The sequence below is a fragment of the Globicephala melas genome, chromosome 21 (genome assembly GCF_963455315.2).
Source record: "Globicephala melas chromosome 21, mGloMel1.2, whole genome shotgun sequence".
NCBI lineage: Eukaryota > Metazoa > Chordata > Mammalia > Artiodactyla > Delphinidae > Globicephala > Globicephala melas.
In genome coordinates, this window is record NC_083334.1 from 13,294,747 (window position 1) to 13,320,259 (window position 25,513).

General features: G+C 43.1%; 2 protein-coding genes across 4 annotated transcripts in view; one reads left to right on the plus strand and one right to left on the minus strand.

The window, feature by feature from the left end:
* Positions 1-4,657: 4,657 nt before the first annotated feature.
* Positions 4,658-8,426, plus strand: SLC25A4 (solute carrier family 25 member 4). Its single transcript, XM_030831059.3, has 4 exons — positions 4,658-4,900; positions 6,189-6,675; positions 7,198-7,338; positions 8,237-8,426. The coding sequence occupies exons 1-4, from the start codon at positions 4,790-4,792 to the stop codon at positions 8,392-8,394; spliced, it is 897 nt and encodes a 298-aa protein (XP_030686919.1). The 5' UTR covers positions 4,658-4,789; the 3' UTR covers positions 8,395-8,426.
* Positions 8,427-21,705: 13,279 nt separating this feature from the next.
* CFAP97 (cilia and flagella associated protein 97) overlaps positions 21,706-25,513 on the minus strand; it is a 33,561-nt gene continuing 29,753 nt past the window's right edge. For 2 of the 3 annotated variants that reach the window (XM_070044619.1, XM_070044620.1), the window contains exons 4-6: positions 24,574-24,724; positions 24,329-24,394; positions 21,706-23,214 (exon numbers count right to left, since the gene is read on the minus strand). In XM_070044619.1, coding sequence (XP_069900720.1) covers positions 23,087-23,214; positions 24,329-24,394; positions 24,574-24,724 — 345 coding nt within the window. In that variant the 3' untranslated portion in view covers positions 21,706-23,086. The remainder of the gene's footprint in view (positions 23,215-24,328; positions 24,395-24,573; positions 24,725-25,513) is intronic. The other variant, XM_030831098.2, reaches the window with a different exon arrangement.

Here is a 25,513-nt window from a genome sequence, read left to right on the forward strand (position 1 = left end):
TCTCCACTGCTTTCCGGTGGATTCCATCTACATTCCAGGGATGTCTGTAGCACTAAGTCTGGGGAGGAAGGGCACGTGGTCTGGATCACCTGCCAGGTCCTCCCTTATTCCCTTCTGGTCTTCAGTCATTGCCACGCCAAGGTCACGCCTGACACTTGCCTCATTTCCAGCCACAGGGCTCTTCAGGTCGGTTTTGCCCTCGGCTGACTTTGGTGTCCTTGGTTACAGAATGGTATTCTGGTGCTCTCACGCCACACAGGGGCAGGAGGAATGTAATGGGTTTTTCTAGGGTCCTTCACCTGAGCAGGCAGGTGCCTGGGATTTGTTCTGTTCCCTTTCATGCTGGATGAACTCTGCAAGGCTGTCTCTGACTGTGTCCTAAACCACCACCCAGCCATGTCTCCCTGGCTTCTCACAGCCTCCCTGGGCTTGGGAGAGTACAGGGCCCCGTCTCCTGAAGACCCAAACGAACATATCACTCCTTGCTTTCTCTCTAACTCTCTTCCTTTCAACGCAGGTTTGGGAAAACTTGAGGTAATCTTTGAAAGCGTGGGCTGGGCAGGAAGTTCTGCTTTCCCTCAGGTATTCTACCAAATCTCCTATGTAGATGTGAATTCTTTCTCTTCCTTTGGAAATTCGAATGCCAAGAATAGACTGTTTATTTTCTTTGCTTTCTGAATGTTTTCTTTTTCTGAGGCCATGACACAGAATGTCTAGCTGACTGAAAAAGGAAGGGTCATGGGGTAAAAGCAAGCATACGGGGGAAAAGACTTCCTATATTAAAATAGCAACATATTGTTATTCAACAGTACAGATGAGCAAAAATGGACTCTTGGATAACACTTATTAAACACTGATTTAAATAATAACAGGAATAAAGCAAGTATTTAAAAAAAGCAATTCTAGGATAAAGAAACACTAAATACTGGGGAAGCCAGTTCGAAATGTACAACACTTACCAGTCAGGACAACTCCAGGTGAGTATTGGTTTTATTCATAGAGGCTGTAGTTCAGTGAAATCAGAAGCCCGTAAATCATGAAGGGTGGACGGTTATGATCAGAAGACATTATTACACATCCATAAAAATGAGCTTGACTGTATTACAGAAGACTGAAAATGCTTACTGGGGTCGCGGATGAAGTAAAGAGCAGGTACTAAGATTGGGTGGGAGAGAAGAGGTTATGGGTCTCTTTAGGAAGGGGGTGTCCAACTCTGTGAGTGGGGGACAGGCTGCAGAGGCTGAAAGCTTGCAGGCTCCTCCCACCAGCAACTGCTGAGCCCACTTCTCCAGGGAGGAGGGACTTCTGGGAGAAGAAATCCCTCTGACCATCTTTTTGATGATTCAGGGGCTCCTCTGCCCCAGAAATCACCTCCTTTAAATAATAATGCCTAAGATCCTTCTAACAAAACTTTTGTGTCCTAAGCGTTCCTAAAATAAAAATACAAGTTCTGACTCAGGTAGCACATTGAAAGTCACTCACCTGGAAGTACAACCACAGGCCTACTTGGACCCTTGTCACACCACCTTGGAACACCCTTATGGACAGCACAAGTATGTCTGTTCCTGCCATGTGAGCTTCTCTAGGGCAGCACTCTTACCTTTCTGATTTTTGTATCACCAGTGCCCAACAGTGTTTGGTGTCTAGAGTAGGCATGCAATAATGCTTGTTGAAAGATGAAAAGGAAATGAATGAATGAATGGTGAGTGAATGGTTCAGATCATTTCTATTTTGATGGATAAAGGAAGGAGGAGAGTGGATACCCAAGGAGTTGATCACTAAAGGGTAAGCAGTTTCTACAATGAATAAATAGGTTAAAAAGAAGACAGATTTTGTAGTTGCATAATTTTCTTGGCATGAGCTAAGTAGGAGCTGGTAGTTGGAGTGTTTTGCATGAATACACATGATTTCTGAAGGCATGTGATGTGTGTGTGCCCTTTAAAAAGGACTTTACTATTAAGACACTTTCTTATAAAGAATTTGTTAATTAAGGTATCGTTCTAATTAATTAAGCTGCCCCAAGCGAGAACTGTGGAGAAATATAGCATTTGTTTTGTTTGGTCTTTTGGAAACGATGCATCAATGCATGAAAATGAATGCGTCTACTTCAATCTTTGACTGAAATTCAGCAATTCATGTATGGTCTTATATGATCAAAAAATAAATTTTCAGAATTCATTCCTCTTTGTTTAAGGCCGGAGTTTACCACATGAACAAATAGTAATAGTGTGTTCTACTTCGTTGCAGTTTTAGAGGTACACCTACACGCAGGCAGTGCATTAGCCCCACCATCACCAAGTCCTTAAGTGTTTTTTGTTTTTTGTTTAAATTTCTTGTGCCTTTTTCTCTTTAGCAGCTCCCATTCTCTAGTCCCAATTTGGTAAAAAGACACTAATTCTTTAAAAGCTGCCACTAAAATCCCAAAACCCACTCAATACACTACTCTCATTTCTACATAGCCCTCCCCCCATCCCACCCCAGTCTCCAGGACACCATGCCACATTTGAAAGCAGAGTTTTCTCTCTTATCTCAGATGCCTTGCCCATCCTCAGGCTGGCAGAAAGCCACCAAGTACTGGGATTGGCAGGCAGGCGCATGTTCTACTGAGCGCCATTTTCACCCCTGCCTGTGTAAGTGATACCCAGATCTTGTGATCACAGACAGCCCATGCTCCTGGGGGCATCTGAGGCCTCTCCTTTCTGAGAAAGCCCATGGGGGGAGAGGACAGTGTGCAGATGTCCACGGAAAACCTCTTGTCAAGGATTCCAGCTACAGCTCCTCTGACGTGACAGGATAATTGGACAGGAGCCAAGGAGAGATATGATATCTCCCACTTAGGAAATACTAAAAATTCTGATTGGTAAAATTAAGTGTAACAAAGATGATAAAACTTCCTGAATTAATATAAGTTAATATTTAACTTAAATGTCTGTTTAAAAAAACTTGTGATGTTTAAATAACTGAACAGCTCGACAGTAAAAATAAATCCAGGCATATAGGCAGACAAAACTTTTGTTTGTTTGTTTGGCCACATCTCACAGCTTGTGGGATCTTAGTTCCCCAACCAGGGATTGAACCTGGGCCCCAGCAGTGAAAGCACGGAGTCCTAACCACTGGACCACCAGGGAATTCCCAATTTTTTGAGTTTTAAGAGGTTGTGGACTTTTCTGTTTATGCTGAATCCTTGACCTTCTGCCTGCTCTGACCTCTCACCTGGATTTCTGGACTCTAGTCTTCTCCAACCTCAGATAAACGCGTACCCTTTGTGGTCCTGGCACCCAACTACGTGACCTCAGCTCTACTGAAGCCTCCAAACCCAGAGTGACACAAAGCTGCAGCTCACTCAATGCCTAACATGATATCTGTCTGCACTCAACAGCAAGCTTGTGAAAAAAGTGAATAAACTTTGTCCAGTGTACAAACGAACATGAACAAACATGGCAAGAGAATTGGATAGTGTGAAGAGTTTAGAGCAATCATTCTAGGGGAAGGAACAGCTGTATTTGAAAACCTGTATGATCATATGAACTGTCTAGAAAAAATGTTAAGGAAAATCAAAGCTCACAGTAATATATTTTCTTAAAAAATACTCCACACATTAATTGCAATCCATTCCTAGGACTAGATAGCATATATCTCCCCCACCCCAGGTGTCTATTAAGAAGAGGCAAATACAGTCAAGGATTCGACCTTCTCTTACTTGACATCCCGGTCACCCAGCTACTCCAATGGGAAGGGTAACAGCACTGACCCTCAGAAAGCCGCCAGCTGCCTGAGAACATTCCGCCCAGAATATGTGCTGAGATTCCATTGAGAGCAGGGTGGAACATCAAGCCCTTAAGGGATTTAAAAAAAACAAAAAACAAAAAAACGTATCCTGTATCCTATAAGGTCCTTGGGGGTATGTATCATGGGGTTACAGGCTGACCCAATAGAAAAACAGCACACACACACACACAACTTGCTAAAATATTGCTTAAAGTATTCACCTAGTGGCCCCCTGCACTCGGCCTGTCCTGGTGGCGCAGAGCCCCCGGCACAGAAACATTTGAGAGCAGAATGAAGGACTGAACGATTGAATGGTGAGAAGAGGGGAATCAGCGGGTTGCCAAATTAGATGAAGCAACCATAGCATCAAGTGACGTTAGTGTATTTATTTTGGCGGATCTTATCTGTGAACGCACACAACTCTTTAGAGGCCCACATCCAGGCAGGGAGCTCTGGTGAGGGACACAGTTACAAGGAAGAAGAAGAAAAAGTAGCATTTCAGGCCTTGGCCAGGGGCGGGTCGCGGGCAGGCCCGAGGCTAAAGCGAGTTGGGCTGGAGGCTGCAGGTCCTGTGTCTGAGTCCAGGTAAGGCCCGGGACTAAGCCTCCTTGTGCTATAAATACAGCGGCCCACATGCTGCACAGACACGGTGTTCCCTCTGCTCGTGGGACAGATAACATGAATTCGCCCTTTAAACGTCCCAAGTAAAGGCACAGTACCCGGGCCACCCCTGCCTCCCGGAAGCGCCTTCGCCCCCTTTGCCCTCTGCAGAGGAGGGGGCTGGCAGGGGTGGGGTGGGGTTCCGCGCACCTGTCCAGCCAATGCGCGGGGCGCGCACGGCCCCGGGGTCCCTACTCCTCTCGCGAGAGGCTGGGCGGGGCATATAAGGCCGGCTGCGGGGGGGCGGGGGCACGATCGGCCCCTTCGCGTCGCGCAGGGACAGAGCTGGGGACTCTGTGCCTGGCCAGGCGAAGAGAGCGAGAGCGCGGCTCCCGGAGGCGGTGTGCGCCCGGCTGTCACCATGAGCGACCAGGCTTTGAGCTTCTTGAAGGACTTCTTGGCTGGCGGCGTCGCCGCTGCCATCTCCAAGACCGCGGTTGCCCCCATCGAGAGGGTCAAACTGCTGCTGCAGGTGGAGACCGAGCGGGCGCGAGCGCGGCGAGCTGGGCGCGGGGCGGGGCGCGCGGAGCCCGGGCGAGCTGCGGGGCGAGGGGAAGCGGGGCGCCGCCGAAAATCCGCTGTAGGCCTGGGCCCGGCGCGCGGCCTGCGAGAAGGGGAAGGTGCCCTCTGCTCAGAGTCAGGTCCAGCGTCAGTCAGTAGCGGGTTCCCGGTGTCGGGTGGCGCCCCGCGTGCGGGTGTCTATATATGGAAACCCACCCGGAGTAGGTTGCAGCCAGCCAGATCCTGCTCGGGGACAGCGCGGACACTCAGGCTTCTTGGGTCGGCCTCACCTCTTGATTTTCAAAGCCCCTTGCATCCTCTTACCTGCATCCACCTTTTACAATAAAAACATCAAAATAATAATTATTACTCGAGATTATTACGATGTCCCATGCGCTGTGCTGTAGGCTGACATATCTATTATTCATTCATCTTTGTATGACCTCTGTAAGGTAGGTATTATTTTTCCCCATTTTGCACATAAAGAGATTTTGAGAGACTAAGAAACAATTTTCAGAATAAACTTAGATCGCTTTACTCATCCTTTCCCCAAATCCTTTCCTCCCCAGCCTGGTCTCTGAATGGTTTGTTCTCATCATCCCATGTATCCTTTTTTTTTTTCACTTGCCCAAAAGGCAAGGGTCCCTCCAATGAGGAATTGGGCGTTTTCAATTTGGGAGTCAAAATGATCAGTAACAAGAAAAACCCCAACAAATTGCCCACGGCAACAAACCCCTCAATAATTAATTACTTGGATAATCCTCTTGAAAAATTTCAGGCTTGAATGCCTAGTGGATTCCTTCTCCTGCTGTTAGAACATCTACTACTCAGAGATCCTGGTCTCCGGGGAGACTAGATAGAGACTGAGGAATTCTCATCTCCTGCCGATCATGTTTGTCAAATCAGAGCAGGTGTCCTTTGGGGCAAGGATCTTTAATCATTTCTTATCTCCCAGTAAGCCCCTAGTATAGTTCTGGCACCTACGGAAAAATGCAACAAATAAATGACTCCCTTTATGTAATCAAATCGTCCTTTCTGTTTATTTGGAGCAGAAACTTTTCTCCCAAATGCCCTGATAATTGAGGCAAAATTGGGTTTGGGGGGCGCATTATCCAAGTAGCTAACACATTTACTCAGTATTCATTTGATTTCCCCATACTTTTTAAACAAGGAAATCCAGGAAGTGCAAACCTTGTTCTCCTGTCGTCTTTCCTTCTCTTTGCCCTGCCTGTCCTCCACCACCCTCCTCCCCTCCACAGGTCCAGCATGCCAGCCAACAGATCAGTGCTGAGAAGCAATACAAAGGGATCATTGATTGCGTGGTGAGAATCCCCAAGGAGCAGGGCGTTCTCTCCTTCTGGAGGGGTAACCTGGCCAACGTGATCCGTTACTTCCCCACCCAAGCTCTCAACTTCGCCTTCAAGGACAAGTACAAGCAGATCTTCCTGGGGGGCGTGGACCGGCATAAGCAGTTCTGGCGCTACTTTGCCGGTAACCTGGCTTCCGGTGGGGCAGCTGGGGCCACCTCTCTCTGCTTTGTCTACCCGCTGGACTTTGCTAGGACCAGATTGGCCGCCGACGTGGGCAAGGGTGCTGCCCAGCGTGAGTTCACTGGTCTGGGCAACTGTCTCACCAAGATCTTCAAGTCTGATGGCCTGAGGGGTCTCTACCAGGGTTTCAATGTCTCTGTCCAGGGCATCATTATCTACAGAGCCGCCTACTTTGGAGTCTATGACACGGCCAAGGGTGAGAGAAGGGCATCAGGGGGTGCAGAGCGGGGAGGAGGGTGTGTGCAGAGAGGATCCTGAGAGATCTCTGATAAAGGACTTTGTATTTGTTAATCTTGTTTGTCCCTTGCCCTGGCCTAAACTGAGGCTTCTCAGTGAGGAGGTGTTGAGGCGTGGATCAATAGCTGGGGGATTCTCCTTGTCCTCTGCTGAAACAAACTGGCCTTGAGTTATTCGGCGGGGACGCATGAAGGGGGAGCCCAGCTCCCTCTATCAGTTGCCAAGTTTAACTTGGAGCCACTTCAACATGCCCTGTGCACTACTGTGCACAGCTCTGGCTTTGAGGATCCAGGGAGTGTGCCACCAACTTTTGTTGGCTGCCTGGTTACTCATGAGGCACCCCACGAAGGGCAGACTCTTCTGGAAGGGTAGGGCATGGAGTTGGAGGTGTGGTGGCCTGTTCTCCATCCCCACCTGCTTTTTGCTCAGCTGCTCAGAGGAATCATGTCATGGTCATTTGGTTTCTTGGCTCTTCCCACAGGGATGTTGCCTGACCCCAAGAATGTGCACATTATCGTGAGCTGGATGATTGCCCAGACTGTGACGGCAGTCGCAGGGCTGGTGTCCTACCCTTTTGACACTGTCCGCCGTAGGATGATGATGCAGTCTGGTCGGAAAGGGGGTAAGCCTGAGACCTATCAGAATCTTATTTTTCTGCTCAAGGAGAATACTAGTCAGTGCTCGTTTCAGCCTTCACTATTCTAAGTGGTTAAAATTGTGCTAAGAATTTAGGAAAGAAAGATGATAATGAATCCTCCCCAACATTCTCAACTATTCCTTGAAAAAAAGATTTATTTTTATCAAAGAAATGATAACACCAAAAACGGGATATTTAGAAGTGAACTTAACTAGGTGTCTAGCATCATAGAGGCCTTAGGCCCTTTTCCCTTAGAGCCTGGGTGCAGAAACAAGGGAAAGAATTGAAGTAGTCAGCTAATTTATTTAAAAATACTTCTTCTCTTATCTAGTTATTACAAGTATTATTGGGGAGGGTGATTTAACTGGGGGAGAGATGGCCTGAAGCAGTTTGTTGCGATAGGAAACGTTTTGGCTTCCATAGGTTGAAACATATGAAATTGCCATGTTTACAGTAAAAAAACATCGAATGTTGGCCGTTTCTTATGGTTCAACCTAATAATTGCATCTCTTATTTTAACCTTAGGCAGTACAATCTGAGATTAGGCCTCAGTTTTCTCATCCATAACAAAGGGGACCACCCAGCTTAATACTTCCGCTTCACCCAGCTCCCTTCCTGTTTCTCTGTTTGACTTCTGTGAATTAGCTGGTTCATCACCCCAGTTCTTCAGTTGATCTTGAGTTGAGCTGAAGTAGGAATCACCAGAGACCCTCCCTCAGCAGTTATGCAGGGGGAGGGGACGTCCCGTTGAATGTGCATAGAGCTGGGCGGAAGGCTCAAAGTGACCTTTATAACACTGATGACTATGTGGGCAGATGTCTTTTGGAGGAAAAGTCTCTTTCCCCCAGACTTATGGAGCCCTTACCAACATTTGTTTCCACAGCGGATATTATGTACTCTGGGACAGTGGACTGCTGGAGGAAGATTGCAAAAGACGAAGGACCCAAGGCTTTCTTCAAAGGCGCCTGGTCCAATGTGTTGAGAGGCATGGGCGGTGCTTTTGTATTGGTATTGTATGATGAGATCAAAAAATATGTCTGATGTAATTAAAACTCAAGTTCATTGGTTCCAGATCCATTGTGTGGTTTAATAGACTCTTCCTAGGGGAAGTAAAAAGAAAGATCTGGGATGAAACCAGATTGAAAGGAATACCTCAGGAAAAAAAAAAAAAGGCTTCATTGAGTATTCATTAAACCACAAATGTATTTTGTATTTATTTTACATTTAAATTCCCACAGCAAATAGAAAAGAACTTATCATACTTATATAATTAACTGAAGACACAATAATGAATAACTGAAGGTGAAATGTCAGTAAAGACCACTTAATGCACGATATTTTACTGAATTCTTAACTGCCAAATGGATTAAAATCATAAGACCATCCATCTTATTTTCTAGCATGACTCATTTATAACTCCGTGGCCAAGCTTCTAAATGTCAGATATTATACTGTGTATCATGTGAGCACCTACAGGGCTTAAAGTTCTGGTTTTCAAACTGAAATAGGTTATGCCGTCTCTCTTCACCTTACCTCCTACGATGCTGCTGTAGACTCCTAGTGGTAACACGGATCGTAGCTTCTATAATCTTACCTTACTTTATGCACTTTCATACTGTCTTCAGGAACTCTGAGGTTCCACTAAAAGCTTTAAATCACAGTTTCAAGAGCTTTGCATAATTAGGAAGTGCTCTGTATTTGTGCCTTTAGAGAATTGTGATGCTTGGAATTTTATGACCGGTAGACAGTATTCACTGAAAATCAGTTAGCAAGCTGGTATTTAATGCCTGTTAGGTCCTGTGGAAGATACAAAAAGGCAGGAGCCTATTCTGAAAAAAGCTTAAGTGGGGTTAGGAGAGAGGAGTGACATGGCATTGTTCGATAATGTAATGTTCAATACAGTGAATCCTGGCTGAGTAGGGACTAGAAGCCGGGAGATGAACTGGTGGGGCGGGGGGGTGGGGGGTGGTAGAAGGTGGACCTTGAAAGAAAATAACTAGATTTAAATACGTGGGTATAGAAAGTATCTGCCAGCACTTCTTTTCAGCAACAATTTATCAAGACCTAGAGGAAAAGGCAGTTTTGGATTTGGCTCTCATAAACCTGTTTGCGAGAGGAAAGGAAGCATTACTGGTGCAGAAGAGCACGCGGTTCATGTGGCCCTTGCTTGCTGGGAGTGACCTGGAGGAAACAAGTCCCTACCTGCTGGCGAAGCCTGGAGGGCAGGCACGTGTCTTTTGTGGTTCTCCTGACAGGTGGTTGAAGGGAATCTCGGTACCCTCTGTGTTTTTGTTTTTGTTTTTGGCTGCAGGACCTTAGTTCCCCGACAAGGGATTGAACCCAGGCCATGGCAGTGAAAGCGCAGCGTCCTGACCACTGGACCGCCAGGGAAGTCCCGGTACCCTCTGTTCTTTACCCTTCTTCCCAATCTCTTCTCCTTACTCCCGCCTCCCCGGTAAAAAATCGGCTGCCTCATTTCACTCTAGTAACTAAGGTCTGTGTTTGGCCACCTCCAAGGTTACATCCTTCCTAATCTAGCAGTTGTCTCTGCCGCTGGAAAAGGCCAGAGAGCTCAAAAGAAAGTCTCTTAAGGCCATCTCGAGGCCAGGCCACAAACACTGGCTGTTAGGCGCCTTCTGGATACCTTGTCCTCATTGGCTTTCCAATGCTAAGGATGAAAGAAACGGCCCAAGTTCTGTTGCTGATGGAGAGAAAAGAAAAGCAGGGCAGGCTAGGAGGACAAATACTTTTGTGAAGTATATCTCAAAGTAAGGCCAGCCCTTTGAGTATTTTCAAGCCTAAGAGTTAGCCGGGGGTGCGGGATGTGGGGTATGAGAAGCAGGTGGGCCGTGTGAGCAGTGAGTGAACAGCGGGCCCTCCCTGGCAGGAGTGGAAGTGGAGAAGGGGACTGAACCTTTATTAGTGTCACTATCCCCCTTCTGCACGTGACCCAGACGTTGGCCTCCTCCATCCCTGTGAGTGTTATCCCTGAGGCATCGGGAGCGGAGATTTGTGTAAGGAGCCTGTGGAATCCGTCCTCAGCCCAGCTCCTGAGCACACCCAGAACCCCCAGACCCCTCAGCCTCTGACAGGCAGTATCTCTGCTTACTGTCCTAGCTCTGCAGTCTTCTCAACGTGCAGAGCTGTCAGGCTTGAAGGTCTGGAGGGTTGGGAAGTGTTTAAAGTAACAGCTGGGAATGGAGTGTCCCGCCCCCAGGGATTCCTCACTAGCCCTCTTTCCTGCAGAGCTCTCTCCCTAAATGCACCCCTTCTCTTACTAGCACCCCCAATAAGCCCTTTTCATTTTTTATGGATATTCTCCCTAAAAGCCTCACCTATGGGTATCTTCTGTCTTTTTAGCCACCTTATTTTGTATTTTGAGTGTATGGCAAAAAGTATGGAGGCTGACAGAGAAGAAGGCAGCTCATAAGGGTAACTTTGACAGAAAGCTCGCCTCCATGGTTTGTGTTTAAACCTCAATTAACTGAATAATGGCTTCCATTCTGTTTTACTTTGTGTAGAATATGGACCATAAACTGTGCTGAGGCAAAATTTAAAAACACCTACAGCGTGCAACGCAAACTCAGGACAGTAATCATCTTTTTCACTGCCTTGTGCCTGGGACATGGGTGGTGTTTGATACGTATTTGTTGAATGCAAGAATGAATGAGGAAAAGGTGCATCTGAAAAAAACATAGAGAACCTGGGGAGTATTTGGGGAAAGTCGAGTCCTCCAGTTGGGTGGGATCTTTTTTTTTTTTTTTTTTTTTTTTGCGGTATGTGGGCCTCTCACTGTTGTGGCCTCTCCCATTGCGGAGCACAGGCTCCGGACGCGCAGGCTCAGCGGCCATGGCTCACAGGCCCAGCCGCTCTGTGGCATGTGGGATCTTCCCGGACCGGTCACGAACCCGCGTCTCCTACATCGGCAGGCGGACTCTCAACCACTGTGCCACCAGGGAAGCCCCCAGTTGGGTGGGATCTTGAACACACAGAGGGTAGTAAGTGGACAACCACGTTGGGGTCATGTATTGACCCCAATATAATGTTATGGATGAAAATTTATGGCTGCCTTAAATTCAAATTTCAAGTCCTTAAATACAATTTTACAAAATCTATCATGCCATAAATTCCTTTCATTTTTCTGCTTCTCTTGAATATCAGTTTTTATCAGTGCATGAAAAAGTATACTTGTTCCTCATTTGCAGATTCCATATTTGCAAATTAGACTCCTCTCTAAAATTTATTTCTAACCCCTGTGTGTTCATTCTTGGACATGAACAGAGCAATGAAAAACTTGCCTGACACGTGTCTTCCCAGCTGAGGTCAAACTAGTCCATGACCTGCCTTCGTGATTCCGCTCTGCTCCCACTCCAAAAACGGGGCCTTTCGTGACCTATTCAGTGCCATGTTTTTCACCCTTTTTGTGCTTTCTGTTGGTGATTTCATTGTTTAAAATGGCCCCAAAGCGTAGTGATGAAGTGATGTCCAGGGTTTCTAAGTGCTGGAAGGCTGTGCTGTGCCTTATGGAGGAGATATGTGTGTTAGGTGAGCTTCCTTCAGGCCTGAGTGCTGTTGGCCATGAGTTTAATGTTAATGGATCAACCATATATATTAAGTATGTGGCTTTAAACACAAACACACGTAAAACAAGGTTATGTATTGGTTGGTTGACAAAAATGTGACCAGAAGCTCAAAGGAACCTAACCTGTATTTCCTTTAGGAGCAGTGAACCAGTATTTGCTAATTCAGTGTTCCTGCTAACACTGTAGGACATGATTACCACAAATAATGAGAATCTACTGTTTTATAATTGTTAAGGTACAGTGTATGTATTAAGGTTACCTATGTCTCATAAGACATTTTGTAGAATATAATTTTTCTGTATTCTATTCATTTTTAATTCTTGTAGCCCTTTACTAGAGCATCTTTAAACATTTTATTGTAGCTCAGTTTTCCTATTTCTTGCAGTTTCTTGCAAATATGGATGAGCCAAACATTACTGAGTGACACTCTATGGTCTCACATGTGCCTGGATGCTGTGGCAGATCCAAAAGCATGATGGGGTCTCTGCCCTCAAGGATTGTCTTTTGCTTTATTTGGGATGTAAAACACGGACTAAAGTCAATACCTGAGACCATATGACTTAAGTACCAAACCACATGATATATAATCTAAAGTCAGTGCTTCCTAAGCTTTCTCTAAAGCCTATTTTAGTAATCCAAATACGATGTGATAAAGGTGTGGATTAGAGTGATGGCAGTGAAAATGAGGAATATGTTATATTTTGAAGAATGACAGGACATAATTCAGACACTGAAGAAAAATGTTAATAAGAATGCTGAGCTTTAATGTTTGAGAAAAAAATGACACTACCCTGATGGCAACAGAAGTTAGGAGGCAGCACTTGGGAAGGTCAGTGACTTCAGTTTTGGATATAAGGATTCTGAAGTAACTGAAAACATCTAAAAGGGACCCTAAAAGTAAAGGACTATGTAAAAGTAAAGGAAAGAAGACTAGATAGAAATTTGGAAACTATCTTAAATGTAGCATTTTTTTGTAAACAGTCCTTAAGAATCAATAAAATGAGTAAGTATAAAAACAACAGAGAAGGGACTTCCCTGCTGGCGCAGTGGTTAAGAATCCGCCTGCCAATGCAGGGGACATGGGTTCGATCCCTGGTCCGGGAATATCCCACATGCCGCAGAGCAACTAAGCCCATGTGCCACAAATACTGAGCCTGCGCTCTACAGCCCGTGAGCCGCAACTACTGAGCCCGCGTGCTGCAACTACTGAAGTCTGCATGCCTAGAGCTCGTGCTCCGCAACAAGGGAAACCACAGCAATAAGACCACGCACCGCAACGAAGAGTGGGCCCCCGCTCGCCGCAACTAGAGAAAGCCCGCACGCAGCAACAAAGACCTAACGCAGCCAAAAATCAATCAATAAAATTAAAAACGAAAAACAACAACAGAGAAGATGCCCAAGATGGCCTTAAAGAAGAGTCACCACCATTAGGGGTTGGAGAGACAGGTGCTAGAACAAGTCATCAGGCAAAACCCAGGGAAAGAATTGAGGTAACCCATGTGGCATCAAAGTAAAGTAGAGGATTATTTCAAAGAGGGCCAATAATAGCCAATGCCCCAGAGAGGTCAGAAAAGAAGGAGGTAGAGAGAAAGGTCTTGGGATTTGGCAAGGAGGGAGCCATCAGTGACCTGAACGGATTCAGTATGGTGCTGATGAGGTAAGGCAGCATTTTTAAGAGGTTATGGAGGGAGTGGGGCAGAAGGGGGACAACACATATTCACCCCCCACACCTGAGCACACGCCAAAGCAGCAAGTCAGGCACTGGAGCCAAAGTTAATGCCAGACTGACCCAGTCCCTGTCACTGGAGGGGGAGTCTTAACAGAGGAAAGAAGAATGTAAATAAGTAACTGCAGTAACTTAGAGACTCCAAGTCCCACAACAGAGGGTTGGTAAGAGAGAAAAACCAAGTGATAGGTTATTGGGTGAATGTGGCAGGCCTGCAGCGAGATGTCAGAGGATTCAGAGTACACACCCTTGGGCTTCTGGAACCCAGTGGACCAGGGGAGACAGGTGGCAGCCAAGGTGGAAGGACCCCCGTGTACAAAGAAAGAATTCTCACACAGCATTCTCAATTTAGTACAAAGAAATAAAAACAGGGTAGTAGCCAGAGGCTCGGTTAGACAAAGGGAATTTTTGCCCCCAAATCTGGAAGATGGGCTCATTTGAAGCCCAATGACTAAGAGGACAGAGAACGGTAAGAATAAAGGGAATGGTAAGCATGGACACAATTGTTTTAGCTTATCCACCAGTCCTTTCATACCAGCATGTGAATACCTACACTGTGCTAGAGCCAGAGAACATACAATTCCAGTAAAACATGATGTCTGCCCTTAGGGAATTTATAGTCTGGGGGGAGGCAGAGCTTAAGGAAGGCTGAAAGGGGTCTGTGGGCGTGATGAGAAGTGAGGCTAAACAGTGAAGTGCTTAGTGGGCTCTTCTGAAGAACTTCCATTTTTCTACAACAGTCTCTCGAGAGCCGTTGAACTTTTAAAGCAAGGAAGTGACGTGATCAAGTTTCCGCTTCAGCACTTTGGCAGCAGCGTGGAGAAGGGATTGGGGGCAAGGAGACAGCAGTGGAGGTGAGAAACGATTACCTGGAATCAAAGCGATAACAGCAGGATGACGTGAGGACCTGCAGTGGGTTTAAAAGGGGTAGAGAGTGAGCATGGGGGAAGAGGCTGGGGTTATTCCCGGGACTCAGTCACTGGTGGGAACCAGACGAACGGGGATCACGGCCACCACCACCCTCAACCCTGGGGGGGCTAAAGGGGGGATAAGAAAACGGGGCTGCTTCATCTGACAGCTGCCCAGACCCCTCCAGGCTCAAGACTAACGCGACTCATTGGGCAGTTTCACTGTAACATCGAAGAATCCTCTCTCAAAGGACAGTGTATTTATGATTCGTAAAGGATTTCCATACTGGCAGACCAGGTAATGCCAACCAGTGGTCTCTCTGCAAACGACTAGAAAAAGGGTTCAAACTATTTAAAAGAAAAATTTGCTTGAAGGCAGCGGGGAGCTAACAGGGCATGGGAAATTGGGGCCAAGATTTTGGGGAAGACATCCTGAGAAAAGAGTCTGGTGTTCGGGGTCCATTTCCCCAGGAGGTGGGAGGTGTCTGAAAGTCGTGGAAATATGGCTGGAAGGCTGAGAACTAGAAAGTGATTCTGAGAGCCTCTCAGGGAGGGAAGCGGGGCCCGCCCAGGGAGGGAAGCCCTGGGAGCCCTCCTGCAGCAGGAAGAGGGAACCGGAGACCCGCTGGCCCTGCAGTCGCTGATGCCGGCCTTCAGTCCATCTCGTCCCTTTAGCTGGATTAGGGAGGTTTGGGATTGTGAGCACCCCTGCTCCCTGCCAGAAGCAAAAGTAAATGTCGTCTGCAAGAAAATATCATCCAGAGCAAAGGGTCAACAAATGTTTTCTCTGAAGGACAAGGTAGTAAATATTTCAGGCTGTGGCAGTCAGATGGTCTTTGACACAGCACAGTTCTGCCCTATTGCAAAAGCAGCCCTGGGTAAGACAAATGAACCCAGCGTGGCTGGTCCATAAAACTTCATGTACAGACACTGAAATGTGAATTCCATATAATATTCACACATCACAAAATATTCTTTTGACTTAAAAAACCATTTAAAAAGGTAAAAGCCACAAACATGGGCTCTGGGCTGCTGAATTTGGCTAATGTGCTGTAAGTCGCTGAACCCTGATCTAGATAGAGCTTCTAGTTTTTCCTACAATTTTTCATATGAACTAAACCAAAACCACAAATATAACTTTAAAACATCCTATAAAAATATATTCTAAAGGGCCATGGTGTAAAAAGTGGAAATCAGAAGGGCAACTCAAAAATATTTTGAACTTGAAAATAAAAATACCATGTTATCAAAACTTGTGGGAAACAGCTAAAGCTATGCTAAGAAGAAATTTATAGCCTTTGATGCATCTATTGGAAAAGAAGGGCTGAAAATCAATGAACTATACGTCCATTCCAAGAAGTTTAAAAAATAACAGCAAATTAAACCCAAAGAATAAAGCTGGAAGTAAATAACTAAAGTAATAGAATTAATGAAAAAAGAGACAATCAACAGTGCCAGGTGAACTGCATATTTAAGTGTGAAAGGCAAAACTTTTAGAAGATAACTGAGCAGCATTTTTTCATGTCCTCGGGTAAATGAAAATGTATAAAGCCCAACATTTTAGAAAGTACTAATCATGCAAGGAAAGACTGACAAACTGGACTAAACTAAAATTAAGAATTTCTGTTCAGAGACACGATTTATAGTGAAAAGGCAAGCCAGACTGGGAGAAAATTTTTGTAACATGACTCCCCTGGGACTGATCATATCCAGAACACATAACTGCTCCTGTAACAAGAAAAAGACATCCAACCAACAGAATAACAGGCCAAAAGCTTGAAAAGGTACCTTACAAAAGATATCCCAGGGCTTCCCTGGTGGCGCAGTGGTTGAGAGTCCGCCTGCCGATGCAGGGGACACGGGTTCGTGCCCCGGTTCAGGAAGATCCCACATGCCGTGGAGCGGCTGGGCCCGTGAGCCATGGCTGCTGAGCCTGCGCATCCGGAGCCTGTGCTCCGCAACAGGAGAGGCCATGGCAGTGAGAGGCCCGCGTACTGCAAAAAAAAAAAAAAAAAAAAAAAAAAGATATCCCAGTGGCCAATGTTCAATCTTATTAGCCAGAGTAATGCAGTTAAAAAAAAAAAAAAAAAAAAATCACAAGATAGGGACTTCCCCAGCAGTCCAGTGGTTGACCCTGCCTTCCAATGCAGGTGGTGCGGGTTTGATCCCTGGTTGGGGAACTCAGATCCCACATGCCGAGGGGTGTGGCCAAAAATTAAAAAAAAAAATTTACAAGATACCATTACATACACACCTAAATGGTTAAACCTTAAAAACAACCGACACTAAATATGAGTGAGGATATGGAACTACAGGAACTAATACACTTCTGCAAGAGCGTAAGCTGGTACATTCACTCTGGGAAACTCTGGCACTATCTATCGAATATGTAGACTGCACAGCAACTCCACTCCTAAGCATAGGCCCCACCAAAATGCACGCGCAGGTCAAGGCACATCTACAGAAATCTTTGTACTGGCATTACTTATAATAGTCAAAACCTGGAAACCACTTGAAATGTCCATCAGCCACAGGCTGGATAAATGGATCGTGGTATAGTCATACATTAGAATACTACACAGAAATGAGCACCGACGAATTACAGCCACAGGCGACGACGTGGAAGAATCTCACAAATGTAAGTACATTCAGCAAAAGCACTGAGACACAAAAGAATATAATTCCATTCGTATGACATTCAAAAACAGGCAAAACCACACAATGGTGTTAAAAGTTAAGCCGGTGGTTACCTTCTGGCAGGCAGAGAGGATTGTAACAGGGAGGGATCCCCACGGGATCTCATGAGTTCGCCCCACAGGCCCACTGAATTCGGGAGAAGGTGGTGAAAATCACAGCCCAAGAGGTGCAGACAAATGACTCGAGAGAAGTGGTCAATAAATTGATTCCAGACAGCACTGGACAAGACACAGAGAGGCTTGCCAGCCTATTTATCTGCTCCATGAAGACTTGTTAGAAAAGTAAAAATGCTGAAAAAGCCCACGTTTGAACTGGGAAAACTCATGGAGCTTCAAGGTGAAGGGAGCAATTCTGGACAAGCTTGGGGATGAGGGAGGTGAAAGAGCTGGTGGAGATGAACCACCAGTCCAAGAATCTGTTTAAAACTCAGATTCTGGGGCTTCCCTGGTGGCGCAGTGGTTGAGAATCTGCCTGCCAATGCAGGGGACACGGGTTCGAGCCCTGGTCTGGGAAGATCCCACATGCCGCGGAGCAACTGGGCCCGTGAGCCACAGCTACTGAACCTGCACGTCTGGAGCCTGTGCTCCGCAACAAGAGAGGCCGCGACAGTGAGTGGCCCCCGCTCTCCGCAACTAGAGAAAGCCCTCGCACAGAAATTAAGACCCAAGACAGCCAGCATAAATAAATAAGTAAATAAATAAATTTATTAAAAAAAAACCTCAGACTCTGAATGATGACAAATAAAAAATCTCATTTGTGAAAAAGAAGTCGGGGGGGCAGATCTTGTGAGTTCTATATTCAATATAGAACTCAATATAGTTCAATATTCTAACTCTTGATTTGGTTAGTGGTGACCCAGGAGTTTGCTCTGTGACATGAGTTGTACATTTGTTTTGTGCCCCTTTCTGTATTTCTGTAATACTTAAACAGCTATCAACAAAATCTATGGAATGTCATTTTCTTGTGGATATTCACCTCAAAGACCACATTCCTCTCACATTCCCCGAAATATAATTTAAAATGAAATCTTCTCAAATTAACAGTAGAATTAGGTTTTTCTAGTTTGTATACCTAACTACATGGGAAGCAGATATGTTTGCTTAATTTGGGATATTTTCTTCATGAAACATAAAGATTCTCATAATGAAATAAAGAAACCAAAGCATACTCAAAACTTGGAGATCAGCTATAATCCCCAAATATATGAAATAAATGTAACGTGATTTTTGGTGAAGACTATCTTTGTAATATACATACTCTAAGAATTTCAAACCTTAATTTTTAATCATTTTTTTCGTGACTAGCCAAATTCTTTTACTATAATGGTGGATACAAAATTAGGTTCATAGGAAAAAACCCCGTGTCTCATTAAATTATAGTAAAACAATGACATGTTACCTTGTAAATTTTACTTTGTAGAGCAGTAAAACCTTAAAAATATCTAGAACAAACAGTGCAATTTACCTGAGCTTACAAACTGGATTCTGAAATAGAGACACAGAACATTAAGATTGTATTATGGTGGCTCCAGAAATATCTCTAAGTGGACTAAAAAACAGTCACCAGAATTTTAGAACCGAACAAAATTTTCTGCTGTAATGTAATCTTATTTGCTATAAGCATCCTTTAACTTCCTAGTTGAGAGCTCAAATACACTACAGCAGAACTACTCAGTGATTTACTCCAAAGGCATTGTTATTTAACCCTCATCAAAAAAATTCCTAATGTTTTAGCAGCAACTTTTAAAAAGAGTATTTCTTATCATTCATAATACATATATTACATATGAAATGTTGATGTGAACTTTTTAAAAAACACTGCTTCAAGCTATAAAAGAGTGTTGTAGCATCATAACAATTTTACAGGACAAATTAGATGATGTGGTTTGATGAGATGAGGATCAAGAATGTAATTTCTTTTTTAAAATTTATTTTATTTTTGGCTGCGTTGGGTCTTCGTTACTGTGCGTGGGCTTTCTCTAGCTGATGTAAGCGGGGGCTACTCTTTGTTGTGGTGCGCGGGCTTCTCATTGCGGTGGCTTCTCTCGTTGCAGAGCATGGGCTCTAGGCACGTGGGCTTCAGTAGTTGTGGCACGTGGGCTCAGCACTTGTGGCTCGCGGGCTCTAGAGCGCAGGCTCAGTAGTTGTGGCACACGGGCTTAGCTGCTCTGCAGCATGTGGGATATTCCCGCACCAGGGCTCAAACCCGTGTCTCCTGCACTGGCAGGTGGATTTGTAACCACTGCACCACCAGGAAAGCCCAAGAATGTAATTTTAAGTAAACACTTTGCCACATAAATGTCATAGTTTCAAAGATATAAATATTAATATCCTCTTTCCAATTTCATTCTCGCTAATTCTTAGTCATGTAAGGCACAGAAAAGTTATTCTAATTTTTAAAATGGAAATAAGAGAGTGCATTTGAGAGACAGACATAGGATCAAAACTCAGTCATCTTTCATTCTTTTCTTTGTTTCTTCACTGTGCCAAGCTAGTTCTTCATCCCTAAAATGCATTACAGTGGACTGGAAAATTAAAAAAGGATGTTGATTTTTAATTTTCTTACTATCTTTATTCATAGAAATAAAGTATTCATGAGCATTAAGCACATTTTCTAGGATGGTTTACAATCATTTATAGGTTTAGACTTCGGCATTTAAGATATTAAACATTTTATGAATTTAATTATTAAACAGAATAACTTAAACTTGTGTCTCCAACTTTATACTGGTCATAATCCTTTTCACACTGTGCAGTACTTGAATTTGAAGATGAGAAGTACACAATCATGTCCATCCCAATGACCTCTTTTTAAAGTTATCTAGGTATCCATTTTGGACATTTGGGTTAACAAGCTGAAAACAACTGCATTACACTACATTTATAAGCAAACAAGAAAAATTTTATTCGGAGTAGTAGCTAAGAAAGCAGCTTTTTATGGAGATTGAAAAAAGGAAGTAGGGGAAGTATGAGGTAATTGCTATCCCTTAGAAAATAACTTTAATAGTTCAAAATCTTTCATAGGTCTTCCCTGGTAGCGCAGTGGTTGAGAGTCCGCCTGCCGATGCAGGGGACACGGGTTCGTGCCCTGGTCCGGGAGGATCCCACATGCCGCGGAGCGGCTGGGCCCGTGAGCCATGGCCGCTGAGCCTGCGCGTCTGGAGCCTGTGCTCTGCAATGGGAGAGGCTACAACAGTGAGAGGCCCGCGTACCGCAGAAAAAAAAAAACTTTCATAGAATCTTATTAAAAAGGATGTAACATCAGTTTAACATTTGAAAGATATGAAAATAACTCTCAATAAGAACCTTGCCTAGTAATTGTAGACCTTGGATTAGTATAATTTCTAGTTGCACGTGTAAATCTTCAAAATATATATCTTAGGTACAAGTGAACCAAATGTAAAGCAGTGCTAGAGGATCCTTCACTTTTTTCATGTTCTTGAAAATGAAAATAATATACTTATGATTCCTTCATAAAAACACCCCTTAAACTATGACATCTTAGAAGTACCTTGACTTATATCAGAAATATCACATTTTTCAACTCCTGTCCCTCTATTTATACTTATCATATAAACGAATCATGACAACAGAATTGTAAATTCCACTTTGAAAAGATGAATATTGTTGCTCTTCCTGACTTTTACTTCAAGTTGAACCCGTTATCAGAAATACTTAGATGAACCTCCCCTGTTAACGTAGTAAAAACTAAAGGCATTATATTAGTATCTAAAATCAAAATACAAAGAAAAAAAATTTAATGATCAAAAATAAAAGTACAGCCTTATCTATAAAATTATAATTGTATCCTGACATAGGGTAGCAAAGACCATACAAAATGTATTCAGAGACTAATGCTATTACATAAAAGGTTTCATACCTTTTTTTCTCTAACAACTTAAAAATCAATTTAAAAAAATTGGCTAACTCACTATTGAGCAGATATTCAAATGCTGAATTTTAAATTCAACATTATCATATCGCTCCTTAAAGATAGGTTGTTATACAAACATTAAAAGTGCAATAAGTTAAAAAACAAAACAAAAACCGTGGTTTAGTATAGCTAAAATTTATATATAAAGCAGAGCACTAAGTGATGGAAAAATCTGTTCACCAGAACAGAATATCAAATAACAGCGAAGGAACATTATAAGCTCAAAGGAAGCAGCAGAAAAATCTCACAATCAGGTTGTGTTCACACAAATTTTTTAACCCCATTCTTCCCACGTTTCACAGGCCCTATCCGAAACAAAATCTATCAATACAAACTAAGACCAAGAAATTCTGAATTGATGTTCAGTAAAATGCAGTTTGGCTTACTGCCAAAGGTATTAAGAAAAGTAAGTTCGGCGTGCACGCTACAGAGCTTGAGTTAACCCAGAAAAACAAAAAACAAATCTTACTGTGGTTACAGATAAAAAATCCACACTAAGAAAAAGAAAGATTTAGCATTTAATATAGAAACTTTCCAATACATTTTAAGGTATACAGAAAAGGCCAGTAATGAAAACAGTGATAATTAGGACAGCAGAAGCAACATGACCTAGATATACTTTGTTGTATAATATAAGAGCCTTTAGATTGACAGAAAAATATTCTAATTTTAAAAGTCAACTATATTACACCCCACTCGCCATTACTAATTCTATTTAAGATTATTAGGACTTTAAAAGTGGGACTGATAAAAATGATACTTCCAGGATTCAACACAAATGCCCAAACCAAAACAAAGCAAGAAAGTTAGCTGACATTTAAAGTAGCCTCAACAAATTTTTTTCCCCTTTATCATTCACATTTTTAGTTTTCTTTTTCAGCCCTTAAAAACACTAGCTGGAATTTCTATAGCTGCGAGACAATGCATTTCTTTCTTTTCTTCTCACTTAAAACAATAAACTCTAAGGATAACACAACTCATTAACAGCATCACTTAAAACACTGTCCTGACACAACTCAGGATCTGCTTCTTGGCTCTTCAAACTGGTGGTGCTATTTTGCTGATTCAATAGATACTTGCTTTTGCTTATGATGATCTGGTCCTTGGACAAACTATTCACAATGCAGTAGCTCTAAAGAAACCTAATTTCTCAGAATCATTAACTACTTTCCCTGAATATATAAAAACATGAAAGAGGAGCTTCTAAGTTGAGCTTTCTAATACTCACAGTTTGAAATGGTTCAGAATGGTTGATAACGTGTTTGAGATCTAACTCAGTTCCCTTCTGTGGAAGTAGTAGGCACCTCTGGTGAATCCCAAGGATTGCCCCAGTTCAAGCTTCACTCAATCTGCTCATCAAATCTAAATCAGCTCCACCAATGAAAACAAATTTCAAGATTTGTTTCATAATAACTATCTTATAATTAAGTTATAAGTCACACTGCCCAAGTTCTGAAGCAAAGAGAAAACAAAGTCAGTCAGGAGCTATGCTCATGTATAAAGCTTACAAGAAATGAAAAAAACAACAAACAAGAACTATATAGCTAAACATCTTGGGTCCAACATTCAGCGATGCTATCACAACTGTTTTGTCAGTCTGACAGCTGAACCAATTTCTATGTTGAGAAAATACACCGGCATACTACCATTTCTCTGTAAAATACATACAAGTCTCCTATAAACTCCTCCTCACAGGAAACACTGATTTTATATTAAATTGTCTTTTTCAAAACAATTTTGCATCAAATTACAATAAATTACAAGTTACTGTTGTACACCTTAAATTGCTTAAAGAAGTATTTAGATGTTTATACAGAGAATGATAGTAATATACAAAAGCACTTCAATAAGAATTTGATGATCAATGTTTAAAGTAAAAAGAGTTTTTATAACCAAGCTGTACGGACATTAGGGGGCTTAGGTCTTAGCAACAGGCCACTGGATGTGTCAAAAGCTGATTGCTCACTCTTACAACTGAGACCACTGGTAGCACTGGATGTCCTGGAAGCTCCTCCTGAAAATACATAAAGAATAAGAAATGATTTGAATTATTTAAACTAAATCATCATCTAATAAACAACTTCTCCTATCTTGAAGCCCAGAATAAAATTGTCTTCCCTATCTCACAGGTGTTTTTAAGTCTAATGTGATTCTCAACCAGGAATGTACTTCTGAATTCCCCATGGAACTTAAAAATATAATAACAAACATGCCCAAACGCTATTTTAGGGCATTTTGATTCAATAGATTTGGAGTGGGAATAAATGTTTTTAAAAGCTTCTCAAAGGATTCAAGTGGGAAAAAAATCTCTATGTATAACCATTTATACATTTATTCAACAAATAATTTACTGCTTTCAAGGCATAATACTAAGTGTGAGTAACTGGAATAAGACCCTTTCTTAGTCATGAACTCTGCCAAGGAAATGATGCTTGAAGGATGAGTGACTGGAATTACTAGTCATTTGAGTGTTTAAGATTACAAGCGGTTCCAACTTTCTCTTAGGATTAGCTTCTACAGACTTTATAGTTTTTTTTTTTTTTTTTTGCAGTACGCGGGCCTCTCACTGCTGTGGCCTCTCCTGTTGCGGAGCACAGGCTCCGGAAGCGCAGGCTCAGCGGCCATGGCTCACGGGCCCAGCCGCTCCGTGGCATGTGGGATCTTCCCGGACTGGGGCACGAACCCATGTCCCCTGCATCGGCAGGCAGACTCTCAACCACTGCGCCACCAGGGAAGCCCCAGACTTTATAGTTTTGAACACGTACATGAACTAACAAAACAGACTTCTGTAAGGAAAAAAGGTCTGGCCTTTCCATGCGTCACACGCCCTAGCACTCAGTGGTCACTCCCACCTGCGTTCTCCGGGACACACTACCCCGGGACACACTACCGGCCAGGCATGTAACGGATCATATATTAAGTATTAAGAGGGATTAATCTGATGACTACAGATTTGCTAATTCTTCTTTTAGTTACCAATGAGGAAGAAAAAGCACATATTAGGGCTGGAAGATACTACTAAAAATTCTTAACTGGCTAAAGAGAATGTTACAGCGACTTTAAATAGCATATCTGTTCATTTCTTCCTTAAATAAACATATTGAAAGTAAAAGTGTCTCCTCCATTACCTAAGAGATAACTGGTATTTTCAATTGTTTTTTCTCCTGGTTTCCTTCCTATGCTGCCATTATACACTGTAAATGAAACCTGAAATTAATGAAGTAACACAAATAAAACAAAGCATGCCAGTGAAAAACAACAGACAGCATTCCAGAAGTCAGCATTTTAAAACTTTATCATAAGAACCGAAGTTATATGTTTTTAAAAGGACAAAAGACACGAACAAGTACAAAATAATTTTGAGTATGCTTACTTAACGGGCTGTACTGGCCAAGAGTGGACCTCACTCGTCTGGAGGTCGGGGATGAGCTGAAATAACCCATGTTGCGGTGATAGTCTGTCAGCTGTTCTGAGCGTTTCATACCAACTGTTGGTTTCACAGCTTCAAGCCGTTTCAATAAAGCCTTCATTTAAAGACAACCCATTTAAAAGCCAACGTTAGAAAAATAGCAATAGTTTTTTAAAAAGGCGAATACTTTCTAGAACCTGAAATTCACAAAATGAAGTAGAAAAGACTTTAAGTCACTGTGAAAAAATATTTCAAATAATGTACTTTCAGGAAAATCTAAGGGTTTTCACCTAACCTATGGCTAACCAAAACCACTATGATTTTAACAACCGACTGTAGGCACATCTCTCTTCTTTGTCGGGTTACAATCTTAGAAAAGGTGCTGTAAGCTGAAATACATTAAACCTGATTTTCTCATAGAAATGACATAATGGGAGCAATAATGCTAAGAGCCCAGTGTTCAACCCTAGAAATGACTGTGAACACATCTAAGCTACTATTATAAGTTCTATCTATATATGAGCACAGAGCAGTGACTGTCAACCTGTTTACTTTCCAGTGGTGCCTCAGGGCTCCTAGGACGTTGAGGAAAGGCCAGTGGGCTGGCCTCTCAGGTCTCCCACTCCTAATTTCTACCGGCCCAACCATGCTTTCTGTATTGTCTGTTTTATATATTGAAGATTCTGCATAAAATTGTTTGGAAAAAAAAAGTTTTTGCTCTTAAGAAGTTTGAAATCAACTACTACAGAACATAAAGGTTTTTAAAGATTGTATAAACCAACTAGCCAATGCAAGACAGTATCCAGTAGCGTGGTATGTGCATTAATACGATTTTGTAACAGAGGCTAATGTGTAATGTCCCTAATTTTATTCATAATCCTTCCTTCACAAATCAGAAGGTGAA

Bases quoted from the DNA above. Each gene is read 5' to 3' on its own strand.
- SLC25A4 (XM_030831059.3), top strand. From the start codon at position 4,790: ATGAGCGACCAGGCTTTGAGCTTCTTGAAGGACTTCTTGGCTGGCGGC. The intron at 4,901-6,188 runs GTGGAGACCGAG...TCCCCTCCACAG, and splicing joins GGGTCAAACTGCTGCTGCAG to GTCCAGCATGCCAGCCAACA. The intron at 7,339-8,236 runs GTAAGCCTGAGA...TTGTTTCCACAG, and splicing joins GCAGTCTGGTCGGAAAGGGG to CGGATATTATGTACTCTGGG.